We start from the raw sequence: 25,176 nt of genomic DNA, 5'->3' as shown, positions 1-25,176 counted from the left end.
AATTACAACATAACATTTCAACAGTTGTGATTGATTGGTATTTAAAATAGAGAGAAAAATAAAGCCATGATACATTACTCACCCTCTGGGCTTCTGCTGGGACCATATTCACAAGGATAATATTTACACAAGGAAAATTAAACCGAAACACAACCAATAACCAAACAACGACTGTTCTCAGGCACACGGTTACCTGGGGCCCTTGTTCAGTTCTGGCATCAAAGGGGTCTCCAACGAGTCGCTTCTTTGCATACTCTACGCTGCGCTTGACAAACTCCGGGTATATCTGCTCCTCCACAAACACGCGCGAGGCCGCCGTGCAGCACTGCCCTTGGTTGAAGAACACGCCTTGATGGGCACACTCCACTGCCAAGTCCACTGCACCACGGCCCAGGAGGAAAAAGCGTTACCACATGCACAGTTTCAGCCCTTCAGTGTTTCCAGACTTGTTTTTTCCTTTCTCTTTTGAAAGCCTTCTTAAAAAATGCTGAGAATGGTCCACACCCTCTGAAGACACTCACACGGCCTCACACTGCCCTCAGACCAGCTCTTTTATTATTTCCACTCCCCTTCCTGCCTTTTGTCTCAGTGTCTAGTTGGTCACAGCCACAGATACTTTCTTCACAAGGACTCGTTGCAGGCAGCAACTAGGTTTTCTCCACTGTGGGAACTGAGACGTGGATCCCTAGATACCACGCGTCGGTTCCTGAAGACTCATTTCTGTGGTGACTGTTTAGAAAGCGGCATGCCCTTCTGTCGCACAGCCAGCTCAGACCAGCTCCTTGCAATACTCACCGTTAACAGATGGCACAAGTACCTCTGGCTTTCAACCTCCACAGGAGAGGAGAGAGTATTTTCCCAAGCCAGACAGGATTTTCAAATCCCTTTAGTGGCCACATCTTACATATATTTCCTAGTGCTACTCACACAGTCCCAGTGTACTACACAAAACGAGTTGTGCAGACCCCCAGGACAGAGGTGAGCTCTGGATTAGATGAGGACCTATGAAACTTTCCTGTCGTATGAATGCCTGCATAGGGCTGCATTTTAGGAAACTACTTTCCCCACCATTTGGCTCAGGCCTTGCAGTACCACCAAAGAGAAGGCACCACAATAGCAAAGACACACAAAAGCAAGATTTATCTGCAACTACAGCCATCCCCAGGGGAGACAACAGGATAATGGTCTGCTCATTCTTTCAGGGAAGGGTCCCTGTGCTAGGGAAGAGCTCAAGTGCAGCACAATATTGTCCTGCTCTTGGACAGGGGTTTGCTCTAGCCTTTGGGGTGAAGGAAGCAGCAAACACCAGCCTACTGATTGCCAAAGGACAGCAGAGGCTCACAAAGAGCACCACACCTGGTGTATTACAGCAAAAAAACACAGCAGCCAATACTTACAGTCAGCATCTGCACACACGATGCAGGGGTTTTTTCCTCCAAGCTCTAACGTCACCCTTTTGAGGTTGCTTTTGGAAGCAGCTTCCTTGATCAGTTTTCCGACCTGTAGCATTGAGACACAAAGAGGACACGGGCTGTTTCCCCTGGAAGCCTTAACAAAGTGCGTCAAGTGAGATGCTAGCAAGAGTAAGAGAGCCTAGTGGGTGGCTGAAGCAGGTAGAAGTCAGGGATTCTTAAATGCCTTGAGTTTCCTACTGCTGTGATGAGCTGGGTTAAAAGCAGCCCCAGAATTAATGTCTGTTTTAGGCAGATCTGAAATGGTGGGTGATGTGGGAGAGCTACAGGAACTGCACTCTGAAGCTACCTGCTACCCAGAGCTGCAGAACAAGGCATTTCCCACCCACTGCAAGGTAGTGACTGACACTGGCACTCACCGGGGCTTCAAGGATTATGTTTTATTTTAAAAAATGAGGAATTAAACTTCTTCAAGTAGAATTTGACAACACGGTGATAAAAACTGGCTGTTCCTATCTGCTACCACTCCCATACCAGAAAGCCAAAGAGAGATTTTGACATTTAGGAGAAATCTACATCTTTCTGATAGTTTAGGCTGAGCTGCTTCATGCACGAGTGGCTGAGATATGTCCCTTCCTAGGCAATACCTGAGGATGGCAACAGATAAACTCTGCCTAGCTTTGCTGTAGCGCTCTCTTCACAGGAGCCTGCTCTGATGATCTGGTGGAATTTATCTGGCCACAGGGAAGGATTAACTCTGCTTCCAGATTTTAATCCAAATAATGTCAAACTAAGGGCATTTCTCCCCTCCACCTCCCCCAGAAAAAAATGTTTTTCCCAAATTCTGACTATGCTATTTCTTTTTTATACTGCTAACACCAAAACAGCAATTTATCTTCCCGTTTTGTGAAATGGAATTCCTCACAAGAAGGGCATAAATCAAATGTCAGTATCACTAAGTAATCTAATTTTATTAGAGACAGTGTGAATTAAAACACCGTGAGAGTTTCAATTGTAAAGGCAGGTTCTTATTATTATTTTAAGTGTGACCTTATATTTGAATTTCTTCATTTTGTAACTGTTCTTTTTGTATCTTACCTTTGCGCATGGCAGTTAACTTCCTTTCTGCCTAAAAATATTGTTGCCCTGCAGGGAAGCTGTGAGAAAGTAAAGCGTGCAGCAGCTAGCTGGCAGTTCTAGGTCTGCATTTCTCATGGCTTGCCTTTGTAACTCAAGCAGGACTCCTAAACCTAGCAGTACAGATCATCTCTAGTCACCCAGCAGCCCAGACCCAGAGAGAGAAGAAAAAGTGATGCATCATGCTGCAGAGGAACATAGCTTCACAAGAGGTATTGCTACAAGCTAGCTGGCCAAGGAGGAGCAAGTTAACAGACTGAGGGAAAGGAAGAAATCTAGACAGGAAGACTCTCGTGGAGTTTGTGATCAGCATTTCCAGGCTGGCCCTGAGCCCAAACTGGGGCTTAAAAACTAAGTCAAAATGTATTTTGAATTAGCTTCACTTCCTGGCTCAGAAACAGTAGCATTATGCTGCAAATACTGCAGAGGTGCAGCTGAACTCACAGATGGGTGGAGGGGGAAGAAAACACTTCAAAATTACACATGCATTAGTGAAGAATCTGTCTCCCTTGGTGTTTCCTGCACACCCACGGATTAGGAAGACAAGCACAGCTTCTATAGGAGTTTTTTTGCCTATGGGCTCCAACAGCTGAGGTTTTCCTTCTCCCCAAATCCACTGGATACTCCTTTTTCATTAAAAACCCAAACAGATCCATGTGGGCTGGATGAGTCTATAAGCTCTATTGTTTTGACATAGCCAGCATCTAATCCTAGCTAAAAGTTTCTGATCTAGGATTCGGAGACCAGCATGAACCTGAATAAGCTTCTAGATTACACCAGCTATCAAGAGAGTAAAACCTCACTGTGAACTTTTACTTTATTGTGTTCTTGTTTGTTCCCATGATCTCTGTACAGAAACGGAGGCTTAACACACCTTCTCCTTTGGGATAAGCTAAGCAGCTAATACAAATACACAAAGCCACTAGATGGTACTGTTGTTAAATGCAACAGCTTTTGAGTGTTTTACGAGTTACCTTTACTGACCAAGATACTATTCGAGGTAATTTGTCATAATTAAGCAATTAGATTACACTCTGCAATTACGCGGACAGGCATAAGAATGGACGAATTCAGCGAATGATTGACAAGAATAATGTTATTCAAGAAAATACAAGTGAGGAGACTGTATCTGCCTCAGTTGTACCCATTGGTGTCAGCATTTCCATTCTTTGTACGTCGCCCTGTCTTCCGGGTGCATGTATAAGTTGCAAGGAAAATCTAGAGCAGTGAGTGGAAAAACATTCACATTTCTAAGCACGCTTTTGTCTGAGACTTTGCAGCACTTGTTACTGGAGACAAATTTATTTGCATGTCACAGCTGTGCTCAATTCTATGGACTAGGCCAAGCCATACATTCTTTTCCCCCACATAGGCACGGAAGAGGATGGCTGGAGGTGCCTGATACTGTAGAGGCCTCACTTCCATCTCTCTCCTAAGCAAGGCAGCTGTAGCTATTTACGCAGGAAAAAAAATGAATAGAAGGTGCTTCACTGTGCAGGTCTCAAGAGAAGCTCAAATGTTAATCCCATCCACATCAGCAGAGGAAGCTGTGGGCACAGGGCCATGTTTTTATTTAAGTCCTAGTTCCTCAGTGGTAACTAAAGCCAAGGAAGAATTGTTCGGGGCCCTGACTGACATGTTTTCCAGTTGCACACGTTTGCAGGGCAGGATTAGTAGGCAATCTTGCCCAGAAGCTCCATCAGGTCAATGACATGATGTTAAATCCCTGCCAGCCTCTCCTGTAGACTATCCTACCTTGTGTCAGAACATCTGCTGTTTACAGTTCTTATTAAGAAATGTGGCAGTTTGGCAAAACCCAGTTTACAGAGGTGGGACTTTCACTAGAGCAAGAATCAGTAGCAAAAGCAGAGGGACCTGACCAAGACAAATCCCGAACACTTCTGAGAAATCCTGTCACATGGAACGTAATGGAAAATAGAGCTGGTAACAGAAATTACCGATATTTCATTGGTACTGTCTTAGGAGAGGATGCAAAGAGAAACAGCAGGTGTTTTATCAGAAATCCATTACCTACCTTTGTTGATCCAGTAAAAGCAATTTTATCAATACTGTGATGGGTAGAAATAGCAGCTCCAGCTGTGGGGCCATAGCCTGGCACAATGTTCACCACACCTGGAGGGAAACCCACCTAAAACAGAGGTTAAATAGAGCTTTGTAGAGAGGGATTTTGAGCACTCTGAAGGATATCTGCACTCCTGAGAGCTGCAGTTCAGTTTTCAGGAAGCTTGAATTAGTAGCACTATTCTTAAGGATGAGGAGAAACCTTAAAAACAATCACAGTGACTCCTACAAAGCATTTCCCTTGCAAGCATTTCTTCAGCATTTATAGGAAGGCTGTGCAAACCCCATTCACCTTTGTAGCCTCACACAAGATAAGTGAGCAAAACACCTTAATTCTTGAATAATCAACAGCACCACCTCATTTTACTAATCTCACTGAAATCAAGTTAAGGGCACAAATATACATTTCCCTCTTACCATACAAAGCACAGATACGCAAAAAAACCCACATCTTTAATGTGCCTAGTGCATGATAAAGTACCTCAAGGTGCATGCAGCACCTCAAAACTGCAAGTTGCAGGGAAGGAGCCCATACTAGATACATCCCTGTTTTCCAGACTCTCCAGTAACATAGCTGCGTGCTACCAGCTGGAGTAGATGTGGATGAAAATAACAGCCATGCTTAGGAAATGCCAAGATTCAATAAGAATTCTTGGAGGAGCCCCAGTTTAAAATCAAAAGAGAGCAAGCCTTTTGGCCAAACTTGGCCCTCAGCTACTGCCGTGCAGCTGGAGCCAAGGGGTAACTGCATGAAAGTTTGTTTTGAACAAAGGTTGACATTTGTGGTTCTTCAGAGGCTAGAGGGATTAAGAAGTCAGTAAAATCTCACTAGATGATGGGGGCTAATAAAACAGGAATACAAGAGCAGATGGTAATAGACTTATGCCAGTTTCCACCACATTTACAACCTAGATTAGCCAAGTAGTCATTCTGCCAAAAGAGACAAATGGCAAAACTTTAGATGAAATTCTAGTGCAAGAAAAAGTGTGGAACTTATTGGTCTGTTTTTTTTACTTCCTGAAATAAGAGTTTCAAGGATTATGCTCTTCTAGGCTAGCGCTTCCCTACTACTGATTGCACAGGCTGTTTTCCCTGAATTTACTAACAATGGAATTGCAAGATATTAAACGTCCAATTCATTTCACATGGCTTTTTAATAAAAGAATCTCCATTAATGTAGCTGCTCCTTCCTAATATTGAAAAAAAAAGGAAGAAATTGCTTACGCGCTACCTTGGAAAAATTACTTTGGTAAGATTTTTTTTTTTAAATAAATTAGAAGGGCAGTCTGATTCTCCTATGGATGCAACAACGATAAATAGGAATTTGATAGAGTTTGCATCTTGGCTAATGAGTTTCCAGGAAAACGTTGCATGTCAAACTGTGCAAGTAATGGTGTTTGGAGTCAGCAGCAAAGCCACAAGGAAGCAAAAAAATGTTTCAGGTCACCCTGAGGTAGACTTTTTTTTTCTGTTTTTCAGCAAAAATAAAAGCCAAAATATTTTGGTTGGCCCAAAATTATTTCATTAATTGTAACACAGTTCTGCTTGTGTGTTAACATCTTCTGCATCCTATCAAGAATTAAAAATGAAAAAGTTGAACTTATTGTTCTGAAAACCTGCAAGGAATGTAGCTAATTTTGGGTGGAGAAAGGGATATCTTCAAATAAAATTATTCTGCTCTAATTACATTTCTGCCTTGAAGTGTAAACTAGCTGCAAGAAACAGCTTGAATTTTCAGCTCAAAAATTAATTGCAACAGAATGGAACGGTTCTTCTGGGGAAATGCTATACCTGCGTTTGGGGAACTGTACGTCAGAGTGAAAAGATCACTGCTGTGGCAGGTCATGATAAATGCACCCTATGGTCACTCATCTTGTGTGATCTTATTAAGTCAATTAGCTGTAGGAGGTTCTTAAGTGGTAGTAGTTTTGCATTGCCTTTCCAGGCAGAGAAGCCCTAGGTGTCAATTTATTAGCATACCCCTCTGTTTTCTCCCAGGCTAAGCCAAGAACAGATAGAATCATCCCTATTAGACTGAGCCTAACAAACAGGCTTTTCCAGCTGAGAGGCAAAAGCATACCTCCAAACCCTTTAGTTTTTGCTCACAGTTAGTCACATAATTAGATATAGGAGCTGACATTTTACTAACCAGTCCTGAAAGGTACTGTGCACCTTCTACCACCTCCATATGATAAATATCTGAGGACACCTGGGATCCCTACCTGACAAGACCTAAAACAACATTTTGAAGTCTCAGCCTATGATCTTCCCTCTGTGTCAGTATAGGAATTGGCTTTAAAGGCCAGATGTAGCTAAGTTGTTCTATAAGCCACATAAATATGAAGAATTGTTTCACATGGCACTCTCTCTGTCTTAGTTAAGTTATCCCACTTCAAAATGCTACGAACACAGCACTGTTATCTATCACACTCTTTTTTGCCTCATTGCCTAATAAAACTGAGCTGCAGTCTTTCCCTCATTTGGGAGAGGGAAAGACAGAGCAGAGGAATAAAAGCACCAACTCAAATCACAGTCTTACAATCTTAGAAGAACAGTACGTAGACCGGCTGTTCAGATTTCCTTACCTCCTTAATCAGCGAGCCGATGTACAGCGATGTCAGAGGCGTTTGTTCAGCTGGTTTAATAACCAAAGTGTTTCCACAGCACAGCGCTGGTGCCATCTTCCAAACAAGCATCAGCAATGGGAAGTTCCACTGCAAGAGCACAAGAGGTCAGTTGGATGAGACCCCTACTCACTTCCACACAGCATTTCCCCCACCTTCAGGCAGCTCACGGAGAAACCGGCAACTGGGAATATAGCCACATAGAAAAGTGCTAACAATACTGCATTTGCACAGACTACAGAGTGCATCCTTGATTGCCCCTGAGATCCCAAATACCATTGGCAGTTCTCAAGTTAATCCTTGAAGTTGACCAAACCTTTGCATGATGTGCCCTCATTCTTTACAGGAGTCTGATCACATTTCGTGTAGGATTTTGGCTGTTCACAGAAACCATGCTGGAGGCAGTGTTCTGATGCATCATTTTTGTACAGCATCCTTATGCGGGGGAATTACGGGGAGAAACTGCTCAATGAAAGAAACTCAGTTTTTCTGTGTTAGGTATTGTCTGAATAGTTAGGAGTTATACAATATCATTCATTTCCAGTTTATAACTAGGAAACCAGTGGGTGTTCAGTCATGGAAATCCAGGGCAGCTCTTATTCTCCCTTCAAATTGTAAATTGCTCCTTTCCAATTAGTTTTCTTTTTTGGAATTAGGAACCAGTCCCCATCAGTTTCCTCTGTGCTAATCTCTTTCATGTTCATGGGTATTTGTAGATCTTGGAACCTAAGCAAGAAGTGGAAAATCTAGCTCACACTGAATCTCAGGAAAGGTCATTTGGCAGCAGAAAGGATTTCTTCATTAAAAATAATTAATGCTGCTTTAGGGATGATGGAAGCAGGCCAACAGTAAGGAGACTTCTTGTCAAGCCTCAAGCCACAGGCCTTCAGCTATCAACAAAGATGCCAAATATGTTAGGAATCCACAAATTCACACTTGCAACTAAATTAGCAGTGTAGCTTTTAAGAGATGAGTTCTGTTCTAACCCAGCAGCCCTGAGACAAAGCGGAATTTAGTCTAACGTGCTATTCTTCAGCTCATCTCTCCCTCTTTCCCAGACCCATTTCGTTTCAGTGATCTCCAAAGGCCACATCCCACAATTTGCCCATCTGACTTTTTCTCCTAAGCCTTCTTGAAGTTCTTAATTCTCATCTTAGGCCATCTGCACCTCCACTACTTCTCTACACTTTCAGAGTATGACATAACTCTACCAGGATCTTTCTGCTGGAGAATGGCTGGTGAAAGTAAGTTAGAAAAGGTCATCAGGACTGCTGATGACATCACCTTGGGATAAAGTTCAGTCAAATACTGCACTTTCTAAGAACTTCCCTTGATAAGAAGGTTAGTTTAAATAGAGTCAAGCCACAAGAGGACTGTTAACTGGTCTAGGGAGACATGCAGAATAGTGACAGAATCCCTTGATATCAAGGAGGAATACACACATCCACTGACTGTTCATGTCAGAGATCAAACTGGAAAGAAAATAACTGAGAGGAGTTGTTCTAAGTAAACTGGAAACAGATGTGGTTCTGTTGACCCCAATCATCCTTTCTGCAAACACTGTTGAACTTGAGACATATTTGGTCTTTCTATTGTATTTATTGCTAATATACGGTCGACCTGAAACAGTAAGAGTCCCACAATTTCCCCTTACAGTGGCCCTCCAAAATATCCTACATGCAGGCTTTTGAAGTTATCATTTCTGAAAGCACTGCTGAGTGCCAAAGGTAGCTGAAGGACGACAGGGAGATACCTTTTAATTGATGACAGTTAATCTCACAACACTGATGATTATCAGTGAGGAATCTGATGTTTTGATCTTGTGTCACAAATTCTAGCTGCTTATGAGCAGTCACATTGCTTGTTCACCCAGAAAGGCTGTGCAGAAGTCATTAAGCCAAATGTCTTATAATTAGTATCAAGCACCTCCCAATTTGCCTCACCCTCACAGGGCTAAGTAGACCGTACCACCTTATCACCGGGGATACACGCTCAGTCCAGCTGAAGAAAAAGGCAAAATTTATCCAGATGTCTTTGGGAACCGGTCCAGACCTGTTATTCCCAGGGTCCAGAAAATCCCCAACCCCACATGCATCTCATTCAGCCTCTCCTATAACCTTATCCCAAGGGTCAAAATCTTCCATGGACTCTACTGATCTAAGTATCCAAAGAATCTTGGCATGCCACCATTTGCCTGATGGCCTGTAGGATACCATGTTCAAAGCATTTTACAACCATACAGGAACAAACTATGTCTCCCATGTAGCTGTAAAGCCCTTCTAGCTGGCTGTTTAAACAGAGCGAGAAACGCACACTAAAACTGGAGGCATTCCAAGAACTAGCCACACTGTCCCCTCAGCAGAGAATGAGACCTCAAAGAAAAAGAGAACTGTATCCAGTGAGATTTAATCACAGGAAGCTCAGAGAACTGCCAGGGGTTATTAATAATGGATATGATTTAAAACTCAAAACTATGCATCAGCTCTAGGCAGCAAGAAGCTAGCGCATGTAATGACAAGATGGTTGTCCTAGCAGTGGAAGAGTCAGAGAGCTCTGACTGGTCTCTGGTGACTGCTGTCAGCCTTAGAGAGGAACAGAGCATCTGATTAGGAGACCCACCCTTCCATTGCAGAGGACTTTGCACTGCCAAGAGCAATTGGCATGGGGGTAAAACAAGAAACTACATCAGGCAACTGAAATGGGAGTTCCCTGCAGAACAGCTGTACTTAACTAGGAAGCAAATGGCTGCAGCATAAGATGGGAAGTGTGCATGCACTGCTTCCATTTCCAAGAGGGATTCTGGGCACCATCACTGTTACTTACCGGGGTTATAGCTCCACAAACACCCATTGGTTCATGCCTGGTGAAACAGACAAAGTTTTCATCTGCAAAACAAAACAATAAAGGGAAAAAAAAACAATAGTCAAAATGCTTGCTTCTAGAGAAACAGTCTAAGATGACTGCAAACAAAAAGGTTGGGGACAGAACCAAAACCATATTAGACAAAGAAGCCTGTATCTGTTCATTTTAACTCAAGCCTCTGGGATACCCCAGATGGATGAAGACCTGTTTGAGAATAGGTCTTGTGTTAGCTCAAAAGCCAAACACTGCTCGCGTGCACAGTGGAGCCTTTTAAAACCAGTGGGTCAATTCCTTCCGCAGACTCCCCGTGTTGAGGCTCAGGGGAGGATAACTCCTTACTACACTGAAGAACAAGCACAAATTTCATTCAGATGGTGTCTCATGAAAGAAGCAAAGCACTCGTCTCCCTGAGGGGGAAAGTTCTTAAACCTGTTTTGCACAGGAATCACATTCGTTGTAAGAGGAATTGCATTTCTGGTAAGAAATCACACTAAAAAAATACCAAAACTCTGGGAGTAAACTAATACCATTCGTCTTAAAATACTACACTTTCCGAAAGAAAGTGGGAAGGACATCTTCCTTATACATTCTTTTTTTGCATAAAATCTAGTTTCACTGGGAAGATCTGACAGAAAATGTGAATGTGAATTATAGTTTTTGAAAGCGATCTCCAATCAGGACCAATGACCAATATCCAGAAGGCAAAGCTTCACATTACTCTGGATGAGAGTGACAGATCTCAGTTTGTATGACTACCATCACTGACTTTAGACCCTTTGCTGACTGCACAGGCTGAACTAGTTCAGCCCTTCAGAGCCCTTCCTCTGGCGACTAATTTTTGTGTGCAGTGCCCGTCCTTCTCCTTCATACACCCTTGGGGATCACCTGCACGCAGGAACAAAACAAGCTGATTTTGAAAATACACTAAATAGCCTAAATGTTAAATGCAAAAAGGTTTCTGTTAAAAAAACAACAAACAAACAAAAAACTAAAGAGCCCATCCATTATTTTCTAAAGATCCTTCCAGGCATTCACTGTTCTCCCGAGTTTAAAATCTCAAAACGTGCCTACTTAAAACGCATCCTGAGATAGAAAGGGAACGCCTTCCTTTGTAGGTTTTCAGAAGCAAATCTTTCCATGCATCTTCCTCCCAACCTGCCCCGTGAAGCCTGATCCCTTTCCAGCTCTGACACTGGGTCTTAAGGAACTTACCCACTGGGATAGTTCTACCCTGGATTTTATCAGCCCATCCAGCATAATACCGAAGTGTCTTTATACAACCTTCCAGGTCAATGAAATAAGCCTGCAGAAAAGGTTTTCCTGTGTCCATTGTTTCCAGAGTCTGAAAAAAATAATTAAATGTACCATCAACCACCTCCATATTTTTTTCTTTAAAAAAGAGCTTTCAGAAAAACTCTCAATTTTCTTTTGTCTCATGCCACAGACATGGAGTTTCCTTCCCTCACCTTATATTTAAGGAACAATCTAGTTAATATAAGGTAGAAAGGAGACAACTAGACCCAGTAACCCTGATACACACACAAGTTGCTTTGTTCAGTGATTGCAATAAAGGCGCATTTTCTGGAAGACCCCAGAAGGCAGCTGTGGGTGGGATTCGGGGCTGTGGTCTGGGCACCGCTCAGAAGTTACGCAAGTGTCACGGCTTCGCTGTATCTGACCCTCTTGCCACAGATGTTCTGGATTCCAGATGGTGTCACTGAAATCAGTCTGACCCATTTTCCTTTCATTTGGAAGTCTATTTTTTTCTGTTCATAGTCCTAAAAGCAACCTCTGAAAAGCCTCTTATCCACACGATGATAGAAAACACATTTTTTAGAGATCTAGTAAAGTAACCTTCGGGCTCAGAACTGTGCTTAAGTGCAAGGGAGAAGTTACTTCACTGAAGTTGCACCGATGTTGAGCAGCTCTAAATGAAACCCAGTCTCAGCCCGCATCCTTCTCGTTGTTCTGGACATTAGCTGAGTGAAGGCTTTGTTCTCTACTCAGGTCATTAAATGGCACGTTGGTGGAAGTGGCCAGCACATCCATAAAGGAAGCGCTATCCCTTGGTAGATTGAAACATCTTTGTTTACAAATGAAGTCATACCCTGTCATCTTCCACAGACATTAGGGTCCAAACAGCACTCAAACAGACGTTCCCCTTGGAATGACTAGGATTGTTATCCACTGTGAATGTCTGCTAAAATGACTGATTTTTATAAGTCATTACTTAGCATGCAGCCAAGGCAGCTAGGGCTGGTTTTCTGCAGTGAAAATAACAATGCCAAACAAGCCCTCCCAGATCAGAAGGACAGCAGAAAGCTTGAAATAAGCGTCCTGGTTTATGGAAAAAGGAGGCTTCTTTGAAGCTGCATCAAAAAATGAGCAGAAAATGAACAGGGTGTATTCATGCACACATACACACACATTTCCTTTTATTTGCTGGCCAGAACTGCCTTCAGACCTGGAGCTTTTGCTTCTGTCCTGCTGAAACTGGAGACTGCCATGTGGTTCAAAGACAATGTATTGGGGGAAAGAGGCTCAGCTCATGCAAGTACAGACTTGGGACAACAGCTCAGGAACTTTTGCATATAACAGCACTGAGTATCATGAGTGCCATACTCCCTAAGACGAGCACAACAAAAGTACTGCATTGAACAGGTGAAGTATGGACAGGCATCAGCTCAAAGCTGAGAGATAAAGAGAACTGTGGGCACAATTTGAAAGATATACATGTCCCACATAGTCTAAATGCCTCTGCCAACCGCAGCACATTTTAATTCAGGTCCTAGTCTCCTTATTCTGCATGAGAGGACAGGATGAGGAACCATTAGCAATAGTTCTTCAGTGCAGAAGTCCAAGTTAACACAGCTTCACAGCTATAAAGAGATTTTCCTGAGCCAGGACATTCAGTGGGGAAAGCACCAGTTCCCACTTACACACATTTCAATCTTTGGATGACATCCAACACGGGAAAAATTCTCTTCCCAGCCCCCCATTTTAGGGGAAGCAATTTGAAAAGAAATTTGAAAAGAAGTCAAACTGGCCTTGCATTTTTATAATAAAGAAGGATCAAGGCAGGTTTGTTTGTTTGGTTTTTTAATATGTAAATACTTCCTAACCTGGTGGACATATGAACATTGATGACTGTTAAACCAAGAATTAATATGTTTATTGCTTTAAAAATTTAAGCACTGACATCTGCAATCACTTCAGTAACTAGCCAAGGTTTTGGAGAAGAACTCAAGTACGGAGAGCTAACAGACTTCTTCTAAGACCCCCAAAATCCTCCTGCAGAAAGAGGAAGATAAGCCATGACTCCTGCCTGGATTCATATAGGGAGGAAGAAAAGTCAGGGAATGCATCCAGTTCCAGAGAATACATAGTCAGAGCTCCAATCAGACCAAGGAGAGAAAGCTTGGGCCTGTGCCACTGTTGTTTCTGAGTGGGAGACAGTGTCACTGTTCTTCACCCTAGACTCAAAGGACGGGGCCAAATCCTTTGTTCCTGTAGGGAAGAGGAGGAACAGGAGTTCAGTCAGGTCTGAACTATGGCTCCCTTTCAGAGGCACTGAAATCTAAAATACAGGACTGGAATAATAAAGCCCAGGCAAGACAAGCACAGATTAGTCCAGGAAGGATTTATGGATGTGACTGCAGATATTGAAAAAGCTGTCTGGCCTTCCCTGGTGTCCAGGACAAAGACTGGAACAGGTAGCCTAAGACAGCAATGAGCACAGGAAAATGAGGAACTAGAAGGTGAGACCTCTCTGTGGCTTCCTTCTTTCTTGGGAGTCCTTAGAAGCAGTGTGACATGAGATATGGATGCAGCAAAACCAGAGGGATGGAGCTGAGTTACAGCCACTGCTGGTTTATTATTGCTCACCAGTCACAGTACTTACTGCCAGGATGACTCTGTCTCGCTCAAGAAGATCAGCCAGCTTGTGTAGGAGCCGTCCTCTGCTCAAGGCATCCATCTGTCTCCACTGAGACCCCCTCTGGAACGCTGCCTTCGCTGCTTCCACTGCATTATCCACATCAGGCTACAGCAGCGACACACACAAGAAAACGTTAGGTTACAAGTAAGTAAGGAGCTCAACAACGGTACTGACACCCCAGCAGGCCTCTTCCTAGAGGATGGGGTGGTGGCTAAAACCAAGTCATCTGACAAGACCATCTTCATTTTACTCCTGGATTTGGACCCAAGCCTGCAAGCCATTCTGGGTTTGCTCTAGGTTGATAAACAACGTTGAGGTCAAAGGATCAGAAGGTTTTTTCAGGGGTAATTTTATGCAACTGGTTTGTTTATAAAGTAATCCAGAATCATGTTCCTGCTGACACAGGATGTAAATGACACCAGGGGAGAACAGAAAAATGAGATCCCAATTCTGTTCCCATTGGGGCTTCCCTAAGCATGACAGGCTACTGGCCTCCACAAATCAGCCTACTCTAAACAAATGTGGGAAGGAAAGTCCCCCACGAGAGACCAGAGTTTTATCCAGGGGAGCAATCATAGCTCAGATCCCACTATTCAGTCCCACTTGAGCCCATGCCAGCAACAGTTAACACACCAAAAAAGCTCCCTTAGATGCTAGGTTGCACTTCAAGAACATTTCTACCAGATGGGAAGGGTTTTGTGTTGTTCCGTGCTTTGACAAAGTCTTTTCACCTACACAGGCTTAGTGTCACTCGCTCAAATGCTTTACTCATGCTGGACCAAAGCTAACTGTTTACATAAGTTGCTACTCAGGAGGGCAGCAAATTCCCTCTCTTCCCACATCACCACCGCCTCCAGAGAAGCTTCATACATTTGCTCTGGCTACAGTATGCCCCAGACTCCTCCCTTCTCCCCTCCACTAGCATACATTGATTAAAGAGAGCGGAGCCAAGGGCAACCTCCCGACTCAATGAAGTCAATGGGAACGCTGCCATGAACATCCACGGGGCCAAGACTGTACCCCGAGCATACATAAAAGCATACTTCACCCTGTCTTTGGTCAGATTCCTGCTCTACGTAATGTCTGGCACGCCCAAGCGTCCCTTCAGCTGGTGGAGAACTCCTTACACCCCACCACAATGTGGCTCGAGGGGGGTGGGAAAGGAGGAAGGGCTTCAGGCCTTGAGCGTTCTTCTAAGGAGAGCAGCTGGTGAAGAGCTAAGTCTTATCTCAAGTCTTATCTAGAGACACTGGATCCAGTTACAGGGTAATGCTTTGCTCTGATCCAACAAGCACTGGCCATCCTGCTCTCCTAAGAAAGGCTGTTGTGTTCAACCAGGAGAAATGTTATGGAGGGAAACTACTTCCAAGAAAGGTTTACAGGGAAAACGGCAAGTGAGCACCCTCTGCAATGGCACCTCACACTGAATTTGTCTCTCTTTACAAGATTGCACAGCTTTAAAGTAGCCTGACGTACATTGCCAGGAGAACTCCACCCTTTCAGAAGGGCACTGATGGGGAAGCCATTACAAGAAATTTGTGTTGTTACGGGGTTAAGAGTGGCTCTGGTCAAGCAAGCACTCCTGCAATGCAGCAGTAGCAAACAGCCCCTGCACACAGGCAGGCACATCCTGCCTGCTGCCCGGCACCCACAGGCACGGCAGGGCTCCAGAAGGGTCACTTCTGGTCAGCTCTTCTGGATTCAAGGTGGCGTGTCACAGAAGCCAAGAGGCACCACCAGCCACTGCACATTTGTGTTCTCCTCATCCTGCCTGCTGGAGTGAGGACTCAAGCTAAATACAGCCATATTTTAGGTCACAAAGTGTACAAGAAGTGTCAGGTTTAAACATGTTCTCCCTTGGCAGCATTTAAGCAGCTTTCTGAGAGCAGGCTGGGAACACCAGTGTGTAAAGACTTGGGTCTGCTGTGGCACAGGCCAGAGGGCTGAAAGCCTCCCCACCATCCTGGGGCTGACAAGAGAAGAACAAGAAGGCTCTGTGGGCAAAGCACTTCAGTCCCCATCCTTTAAATCCAGGTGCACTCAAGCCCTACTGCAGCTCCTGTAAGTGGCAGTGGTCATCTGTTGGGGTGTTGAGGACCAGAGGTCTTGGCAAGATGTTTTCCTTTCCATTTTGACCACTAACTGTGGAGATGCTGCCCCCTACCTCTTTCCCCTAAAGCACTGTTTCGGTTTTTGGTAATGTTGCACTGGGAAAAAAAAAATGAACAAAGGCTATTTCTTTCGTTCTTTTCCTGCAGAGATTACTACTGGACACACCTGTAATTTCAGATGCATGGGAAAAAGGTGCATTTTACAGATAGAAGTGTCATAGTGTTACTGTCCAGAAACTTTAGGGTGAGTATTAGTTGAAGCTGTATTCAGTCTTGTCCCTTTTCTTGGGCACGCAGAGCATGCATGACAGCTTGCAGGCTGCGGTCGCTGTCACACAAGCAAAAAAGTTCTCCCAAAACACCCTCAGGGGCAGCACCACCAAGTGAGGTCCTGTGAGCCTGCAGTGTCTCTATAGGCCCGAGACCAGCAAAAACAAGGAAATTCTTCAGGAAGGCTGAAATGCCATTCTTAATCCATCCTGTTATGACTAGGCATTAGGGGAGTCTGAACGGTGTGCTCACTACAGGCATGTTGCAATAGGTAGGCACCATGCGTGACAGAGACAGACCTACAGCTGTCAAGGTGCCAAGGACACCACGGTGTATAAAACCGCGAGGAGGAGGTCCGTGCATCCTGGTGCTCAGTTCTGATCCACACAGATTTATTATAACATCAAAAGCTCCACTAAGAGAATATTAGGATTGCAAAGTCAAGCAACACAGCGTTGAGAAATGCCTGCGAACCTTCAACCCTGGATGTTTGCTCTGCGATACAAGCCCCAGTTACACAACTGCATGCCATTTCCCCCTGAGCAAACTCAGGATTTCTTTGTTCTAAGCTAACGTCCTCCACCTTCCTCCTCTACCTCAAGTCCAGCTCATCGCTGCTCCACTTCTACCCTCTCCCTTCTTCCTCTCTCCTGCCTCAGCACCGGGATGTGGAACATGAGGGAGACCATCACCCCAGTGGCTCAGAAAGTAGGGAAAACACCTGCAGGAAAAGCCTCGTTCTGCTTCAGGCTCAGTGTAGACAACGTGCTTCAGTCTGGCCAGTAAGGAGACTTGCCAAGGTAGAGTACACCTCATAGAGGCTGTCTTACCTGCACTGAATTACTAGCTTCTTTGGAAAATCCCCCTGTGCACATCTTTGGAAAGGCACTTTTCTGACACAGGGCACGACCATGCCACAGTTCCTCAATTAGAAGATGCCCAGAGCGGAGCTGCTCCCCTGCAAGCCTTCTGCAAACAGCCTACACTCTGCAGCTGGTTGAAACTTGGATTCCAAAGTAATGCGGACTGCAACTTCACAGCCCTTGGTGTCCCCAAAACCATTGTCTAGGGGGTTGTGAGCCAGCTGTAGGGAATAATATTCCTGTGGCCTCTTACCTCAGCCTGCCCTGTGATCTGCAGGAGGCAGGATGCCTTCAAACAAAGCCTTCTTATAACCCTCCAAAGATCCACATGGGAGAGCAAACAGCTCAGAAGTGATTGTGACAGATGCTCCGCAACATCCAGCCTGCTCCGTCACAGCTGGGGACCTGTGCCAGCCCGCTAAGCTGGGCACTCCTTTAAGGAGGGAGCTCCTTTCCCCCTGCTCCTGCTGGATGTTAGCAGGCTGCTAGAAGGAGAGCCATCTTCGAACTTTACCAACAGCACAAGAGGAATGGCAGCAGCTCAAATACTTTTTCCTTGACATAGCAAAGGGTAGAAGTTCTGGGGCTGCACCGTTCCTTGGGGGCAGAAATCTAATAAAGTTAGCCCTTCGTGACTGTACCTGGAAAACATCAGGACACCGAGTCCTTATTTGGGAGGCAGAAAGCCTCCCAGTACCCAGTAGAAGCATTTGCCATTTTATTTTTAGAGTTTATTTTCCACCCGAGACTTTCCTTCATCCCCCAACCATCCCACCAAGAGCAATTCTGTCTTAAGTTTTGTAACTGAAGAACAAACAAAACCTTTGCTCCTAGTCATATAAAACATTGGCCAAGTTTCAGCACCAGACTCAATTGTCATCATTGAAACGTTTGGCTGCCAGATTCCCACCCCTCACATGCAGCCTAAGCAAAACAAACCCTGCACGGCCAGGGAGGGGCAGGTTTCTGTGCAGGGATGGGGAAGTGGAGCCCTGCTCCCTGCCTGCACTGAGGGCAGGGCCAACCTTGGCACAGCTGGGGCCAGAGCCAGAACCAGGGCTTGCTGTGGGACTGACCAGCACAGCAGCTCACAGGGACAAGCCACTGAGAAGCACCAACCATGACTTACTATTTTCTGTACTAACAGGGAACTTCACCCCCAATGGACTACAGTCACAGATTTAGGATGGGGATGATCAACCAGGGCAAATGAAGTCTCTGGGGACCCTGCCCAGAGGGTGGTGGGACATGGCCATGTGTCACCAGGAGCCCAACAGCCTGTCTGGGCACTTCTCACCCCAGCTCTGCCTTCCACCTAACCTGCATCCAGGTCTAACCTCTCTCAGTCCCTCACATGAGACTACTTAGAGGGAAGTAAGTCAATCTGTGTGAGGTAAAGAGGTAGAAGAGGCTTTCAGCACCCAAACTGTATTTATCCCATAATTATTCTATGCACCATGGGCAGAGGGCCCCACTGATCAGTCCCAAGGCAAGGTTTTCAGCAACTCCCCTGCACACAGAGCTATCCTTGAACTCACTGACCTCTTATTTCTGCGTAAGAGTTTTCTTTTACCAAGTCTCTAAGAACAGGTTTGGAACACTCATGTAATGCTCTGTAACTGCTTGAGGAGGCACTCAGTTCAGGGAAAAACAGTGGAGTCATGGTTTCGAACTGGTAAAAAAAATACAGTTAGAGAGTTAGCTTAAGCTCCACTATTTATATGCCACAGCAATTAAGTGTTAATTGGGTAGGACACAACTGTTATGTGTAGTTTTCTCCTGTTAAGTTCCACCTCCATGTATATTTGCCCCATGGATGCATGGATCCACCATGGCAGTAGGTCTCAGAGGCTGCTTTAGTGCCATCCAAGAACAGCTACCTCGTGCACCACCTGCAGGGAGGCTGCAGACTTGCATTGCAAGTAGGTTTGCTCCCGTCTCCAGAGAGGCCAGGCTCTATTGACCTACAGTTTAACACCCAAAGCTACGGTACCCCTGCTCAACTAGTGTCACTCTTACCAGGAACAGCTCCCCAAGGCAGCTACGTGGATGGAAGCCATGCATCCAGCCTCACAAGGGTCAGGCAAGCTTAGCTACTGAAAAAAAAGATACCACAGCACAGGCACTGCACGCTGCCTGCCACTTACTGCCCAGAGCAACAATGAGCCACAGCCATGGTACAGCAGGGAAGCTGTGAATCACCCTCCCGTGACAGACTGTCAGAAGCAAGCTCTTGGGCCAGCTCTCTCCCACTGAGCAGAGCATGGCACGTGTGTGATGAGCTGTCTTGGAGTGTCATATTTGATTGTTCCTTACCTCAGACCGTTACCAAATGCAAGCAGTTATGCCCCAGGGAACTGTGCAGTGCCCCAAGGCCAGGGACTACTACTACTGAAGTTCTTCAGAGATACTGGTTTGGTACAAACATGGCATCTGACGTTTAAAACAAGAGGCCAGAACTCACAATACCAGTTGGAAAAGCAAGCACTGCTCACTTTCTGTGGGAGATTCCCCTGTGCTGATGCATGACTGAGCTCAAGTTCTCCCAAACAGGGTATCTGTTGATTGTTTTTAAAAAAGGTGAGCTCCGGTTCAGTGCCTCCAACAGGCTGCCGTGCAGCTTGCGTATAAACCACTCCCAAGATGATGCTCAAGTTCTATCAGGGATGTACATACACCGTCATTGCTATTTCCTCAGCATGGCTGCTTCTTTCCTGCTCTATAAAGCAAGAATGATGCTGAGTCTCATTCCTCTGACAGTGTCAGTAGGCAGTTCCTATCAGGGAAAGTGACTCAGCTGAGCTGCAGAGGACTGATCCCACCCAGCCCGTGTAATCCTCAGGCAGCACTTGTAGCATCCCAGGCCTCCAGCTCACAGCCTGGCTGGCTGCATGTCAGTGTTAAGAGCCAGCTTTTCCTCTGGGTACTTTTTTAAGAAAGGAAGTCCCTTGGAAGCTCTGTCATTTGCACTGCCTTTCCAGTAACACCTACCTTGTCTCCTTCCTCAATGTCACAGATTTTCTCCAGCGTTGAAGGGTTATAGGTGGGGAACTTCTTTCCACTTGTGGACTCGTGCCATTCGTTGTTAATAAATATCTAAAGAGAGAGCAAGGGGAGCAGGACAGGTGGGAGAATGAACACACTGCTGCAGACAATAGGGAAAAAAATCCCACAAGTGTTCCTCAAAGGTCCTGAGGCTCTTCAGTTTCCATTGATGGCACGTTCAATCTCTCCCAGTGAGACTGTTTATGACACAGACAGCATTTATCCAAACTAGAACCTGAGCCAGAGAACAGACGAGAAAACGTTCATGCACCCAGTTAGCTTTGAGCAAAAGGAGGACAGAGGATGGGGCCCACACAGTGTAATGCCATAATTTGGCAGTGAGAAACAGACAGTTTGAAATCCATTTCCATGGGAACAGCAAGTAGACACCAAGAGAAACCCATATGGTTCAGGCAAAAGGAACCCCTCGTCGCATGCTACAAACAAAACGTCAACGTTCGACGTTACTTGGTTATTAGCGTCCTGCCCCGGGCTACTTCCATGACTCTGCCCTCACGGAGGGAGCAGGGTAGGAACAGGCTCGGTTCTACCCCACTACGTCTTGTCACAGGATGCATCGAGCCTCCCACGTCACTTGGAGTCGTCTGTGACAAGATTTAAGTGTTTCAAAATACTGCATTTCCAGAGCAAGAACAAACAGTCCCAGTGTTGCGTAACTAAAAATGCATTAAATACTGGAGTGTTGTTACACACTGTAAACAGAACATGGATACCTATATACAATTAATTGATTCAGCATGCATCTTATCCACACTGATCTAACTTGGCAGTGTTATGTTTTATAAATAAAGATACTTTTTAAGTAAGATTAGATGAAGTAATCTTTATTAGTAGCCTGTTAGTGGCTATAGGCTAGTACTTTTACTTGGAAGCCTTCCACATTTGCAATCTTGTTTATGAGTCCCTACACACGACCAGGAGATTAATGTTGCATCCCTTACATTCAGAATTCCCACTGCTTTGGGTCATTTTTCCTCCCCCCCCTTGGACAGCTTTTTTTTTTTTCCTGAAAGGAGTTTCTCCCAACTATTTCTGCAAAAAGCATCCAAGACATAACTGGCACAGATGCTGCACTTCTGGGCCCACCTGTTTCATACAGGCCGGGAAGAGAATTCCACCAAAAAGAGGCTGCCAAGTGAAGTCTATGTTAGAAATATTAATTAACCTTAAACTAGTGCTCCCAAACTACCTCTATTATTCAAGTGCTGCACGTAATTTTTAAAAATTACATGTTTTCCACTTCAGTTTTCACTTTGTTTCACTAGCAAAGAAAGTCACATTATAAATGTGAGAGATGGGAAGAGCTGTAAAGTTACAGTCCGATACGTACTTGAACTAAGGACGAGGGAAGATGCTGTTATTCCTCTGCATTAAATATTAGCTCTATATGGAGGAGTTAGGATCAGAAAACAATGTTCCTATAAGTTATAGGACATGAGGGCATTGGGATCAGACCCTTTAAAATACAACATATACGCTGGCATCATTCTGGGAATCATACCACAAGCCTTAGTCTTTGGTGCCAGGAGTTGAAATCAAATAGAAGAGCATATCGGCTGTTCATGCTTCCCACCCCAAACCCGGGACAGGAGATTATGGACAGATCACTTCCATCACACACCCAGGACAAGCACTAAGCTGCTCTGCGAGTGAGATCTTTGTTGATAATCTTCCTTCCCTCTCCCCCAGCCCAGTAACTGGTGGAACCGAAAATAAAATCTTTGCTAAGCAAGGAAGCGTGCCGTCAGCTGTAAACATCTGGTGAGACTCAAAGGAGCTTGTCGAAAACCCCTCGCAGTTTTATGAAAACTGACTGCTGCTCATTACTTTCTCATATGCACCGGGAGCATCAGATCAGATGTCAAATTCACACTTTTAATTAACGTTGGTTTCCACTATTAAGAGACTACCTTGATACCTTCAGTGCACAGAGCCTCCTGCAAAAAAACTCTGGAGAATTAAAAAACACGTGTTTTAAAGCACACACGGCTGCAGGATTGGATCCCAAAGGAGTATTTAAAAGCATTCACAACAATAAAAATAACACAAAACAGAACATTTGTATGTTTAAGAAGAATCCTAATGGCCGTGTCCATTTCTGACACAGGAAAGAACTGTTTGTGCAGCATTACGCCACTCGACAATCAGCGGCTGCAGATCCGATTTGCCGCTAAGTGACAAGTTTATCTTTAAAAAAGAAGTAGGTAAATTCCAGATGTTAAAAAATAACAATTAGTGGTAATCACTTGGACTACATTAATCTGTTTCAGTATTTTGAATGGGTAATTTAAATCAACACCTCGCTGGATAAGCTACCGCTGTTTACTCCCTCCTGCTGCGAAGAAAATAAATGTAGTTTTGCCTTTTTTTTTTTAAATTATTTAGCACAGAAATGTAACTAATTAATACACTCCTTCGGCCCCTCCAGCTCTTTCAGTCTCAGATAGCTCACACGATGGCAGGCAGGGCTGCTAGCAGCATAACAAGCCGGGATGTTTGCCCCGGTGCGCCAGACCTTGGTTGGGCTGCAGGGGAACAAAAAGTGAGGCGGCTATGGCAGAGCGACGGTGGCGTGAGGCAGCGGGGATTTCTGGTGTGGAGCTGAGCCTTGCTGCAAAACCAACACCACCTCCGAAGGACAGAGCTACCAAGCTGAGGAGCCCTCGGTTAAGCGTGAGGGGTGGTGAATAACAGCAGCAGGAGGCTCGGAGGCACAGGTTTGTGTGGGTTCGCCAGCCGGGTGCTCTTATCCCGCTGGGAGGCCATGAAAGAGCTCTGTTGGGACAGCAGGCATGCAGCAAGATGTGTGTGGACACCACTCACCCTAGGGAGCTGCTGGGTGGCCCTCTCACAGGCCTCCTTTGGACACCAGCCCCATTTTGGGCACCGCACAGGGCCGATCCCACCTCAGAGCAGCCTTGCAGGAAGGAGCCCCGTGCAAGCAGCCTCCTCACACGTAACCCCCTTTTCAGCCCTGCCAGAGCTCACCCCAGCCAAATTAGGTTTTCTGAGCAGTAGCGTGATGGTAAAGGCATTACGGGCTGGTTCTGTGAGCACTGCGCGGGGGAAAATGGCCGTCACAGCAAGATGCCACAGCCAGGCACAGGGCCTGTCACTGCTCACTGCCAGCCATGCAGCAAGGGGCAGAGATGCTCATTGGGCACCCAAAGCACCTCTATGCATATTGTTAAAAAAAAGTTGGATTTTTCAGGCTTTACAGATCATGGCAACTGCAGCTCACCGAGGAGCAACAGACATCCACTTGCTCTAGCCACTCAACAACCCACTCATCCCCATTATCCCTCTACCTAGCGCAGCACGGGAGACCACACAAATAAATAAAACCCCCTCTGAAGGGATAATTTTTTTTAAAAAAAGAAAAAAGCACCTCACCAACAGCACCTCGCCAACACCCCAACTCTACCAAGCACCACACAACACCCTCAACAAACCCCACCACCACCACCACCACCACCACCACCACCACCACCACCACCACCACCACCTGCCTTCCCCTCCCTAGCTCACCTTGGTGTACTTCACCTCCAGGCTCCTCAGGGGCCGCGGCAGCGGCGGTGCCCTCCTGTCGGGCTGCCCGTTCTCCACAGCACCGTTGAGCGCGGCCATGGCCGCCCCGTCAAGCCCCCGCCGCCCTTCTGCCGCTGACAGTCCGCGGAGCCGCCTTAAGAGCGGCGCGCGCCGGGCGCGGGGCGCCGCCGCCCGCTCCCATTGGCCGCCGCCCGCTCCTAAGCCCCGCCTCCTCCCCCCGTAGGCCCCGCCCCTCCGCGCCGGCCCTCAGGTAACGGGCGGCGCCGCCCCGCCGAGGCGCCCCGGCCTGAGAGGGGTCGGGGGGCGGCAGCGAGGGGGGGTCCGCAGCGGGGTGCGGGGGTGGGCGGGCACCGGTCTGAGGGGCTTCGGCCCGGAGGGGCTCTGAGGGTGAAGATGGGCGTGGTGGGGAGCACCCTGCTCCATCACGGGGCTGGTGGGCGCCCACAGCCCTCGTGGTGCTCCGTCGCGGTGGGGTCGGCGAGGAAGATGCTCTGTCAGGAAGCCCCGAAGGATATGGAACTTGTCTAAAGTGACAGGTCTCGGCTCCGCGCCCGAGCAAGTTCGCTGCGTATTGCCTAACTTCGTTCTGAATAAAATATGTGTAAGGCTCCGCAGGCTGGGGGCCAGGACGCGAGGAGCACCCTTAACGCCCACACACACATGGAAGATAATACGACATATTTTCCATATAACAAGTGGCGAGATGCCAGCAGTTATCTTACAAAATGTTTCACAGAATCTGTAATCCCCAGCAATAGTCAGCACTTTGCTGTTAAAATGCTCAAAAATACTCAGCGCTTCCAAAGGCAGATCGCCTATGATATCACAGCGGCATGGGAGCTAGTGCTGATTCAGAAGGGAAAGTACCACCGGTGAATCAAATCCCGCTTCCTGGGGCTCCCAGGGTGTTCTCGGAGGTCTCCGCTCCAGGTGGAAACCTCTCAGACGATTAGGAGACATTTCTTGTCAGAAAGAGCGGTCAGGAGTTGGAACGGGTTGCCCAGCGAGGTGGTGGTGTCACCGTCCCTGGGGGTGTTCAAGGAGAGGTTGGATGTTGTGCTTAGGGACATGGTTTAGTGGGTGACATTGGTAGTAGGGTGACGGTTGGACCAGATGATCTTGAAGCTCTTTTCCAGCCTTAACAATTCTGTGATTCTATGATAAGAGCTGCCAGCAAGGCAGGGGACCTTTTTTCCTTCATACCTTTACCACACAAATCACTAACACGATTTCTGTTGAACCATCGATGCTAGAGGAGGACCC

The 25,176-nt window shown here is 46.0% G+C and overlaps 1 protein-coding gene across 1 annotated transcript in view; it reads right to left on the bottom strand.

Annotated features, from left to right (window-relative positions):
• The window catches only part of ALDH1A3 (aldehyde dehydrogenase 1 family member A3), a 36,780-nt gene extending 12,709 nt beyond the window's left edge, over positions 1-24,071 (bottom strand). The window contains exons 1-9 of the mRNA XM_040569485.1: positions 23,893-24,071; positions 20,290-20,394; positions 14,019-14,159; positions 11,330-11,459; positions 10,079-10,140; positions 7,217-7,345; positions 4,585-4,698; positions 1,398-1,500; positions 194-378 (exon numbers count right to left, since the gene is read on the bottom strand). Coding sequence (XP_040425419.1) covers positions 194-378; positions 1,398-1,500; positions 4,585-4,698; positions 7,217-7,345; positions 10,079-10,140; positions 11,330-11,459; positions 14,019-14,159; positions 20,290-20,394; positions 23,893-23,991 — 1,068 coding nt within the window. The 5' untranslated portion in view covers positions 23,992-24,071. The remainder of the gene's footprint in view (positions 1-193; positions 379-1,397; positions 1,501-4,584; positions 4,699-7,216; positions 7,346-10,078; positions 10,141-11,329; positions 11,460-14,018; positions 14,160-20,289; positions 20,395-23,892) is intronic.
• Positions 24,072-25,176: the final 1,105 nt, after the last annotated feature.

Source organism: Cygnus olor, chromosome 11 (assembly GCF_009769625.2).
Source record: "Cygnus olor isolate bCygOlo1 chromosome 11, bCygOlo1.pri.v2, whole genome shotgun sequence".
Classification (NCBI taxonomy): Eukaryota; Metazoa; Chordata; class Aves; order Anseriformes; family Anatidae; genus Cygnus; species Cygnus olor.
The sequence above is the reverse complement of the archived record's forward strand: the minus strand, read 5'-3'. Positions and strand labels throughout refer to the sequence as shown.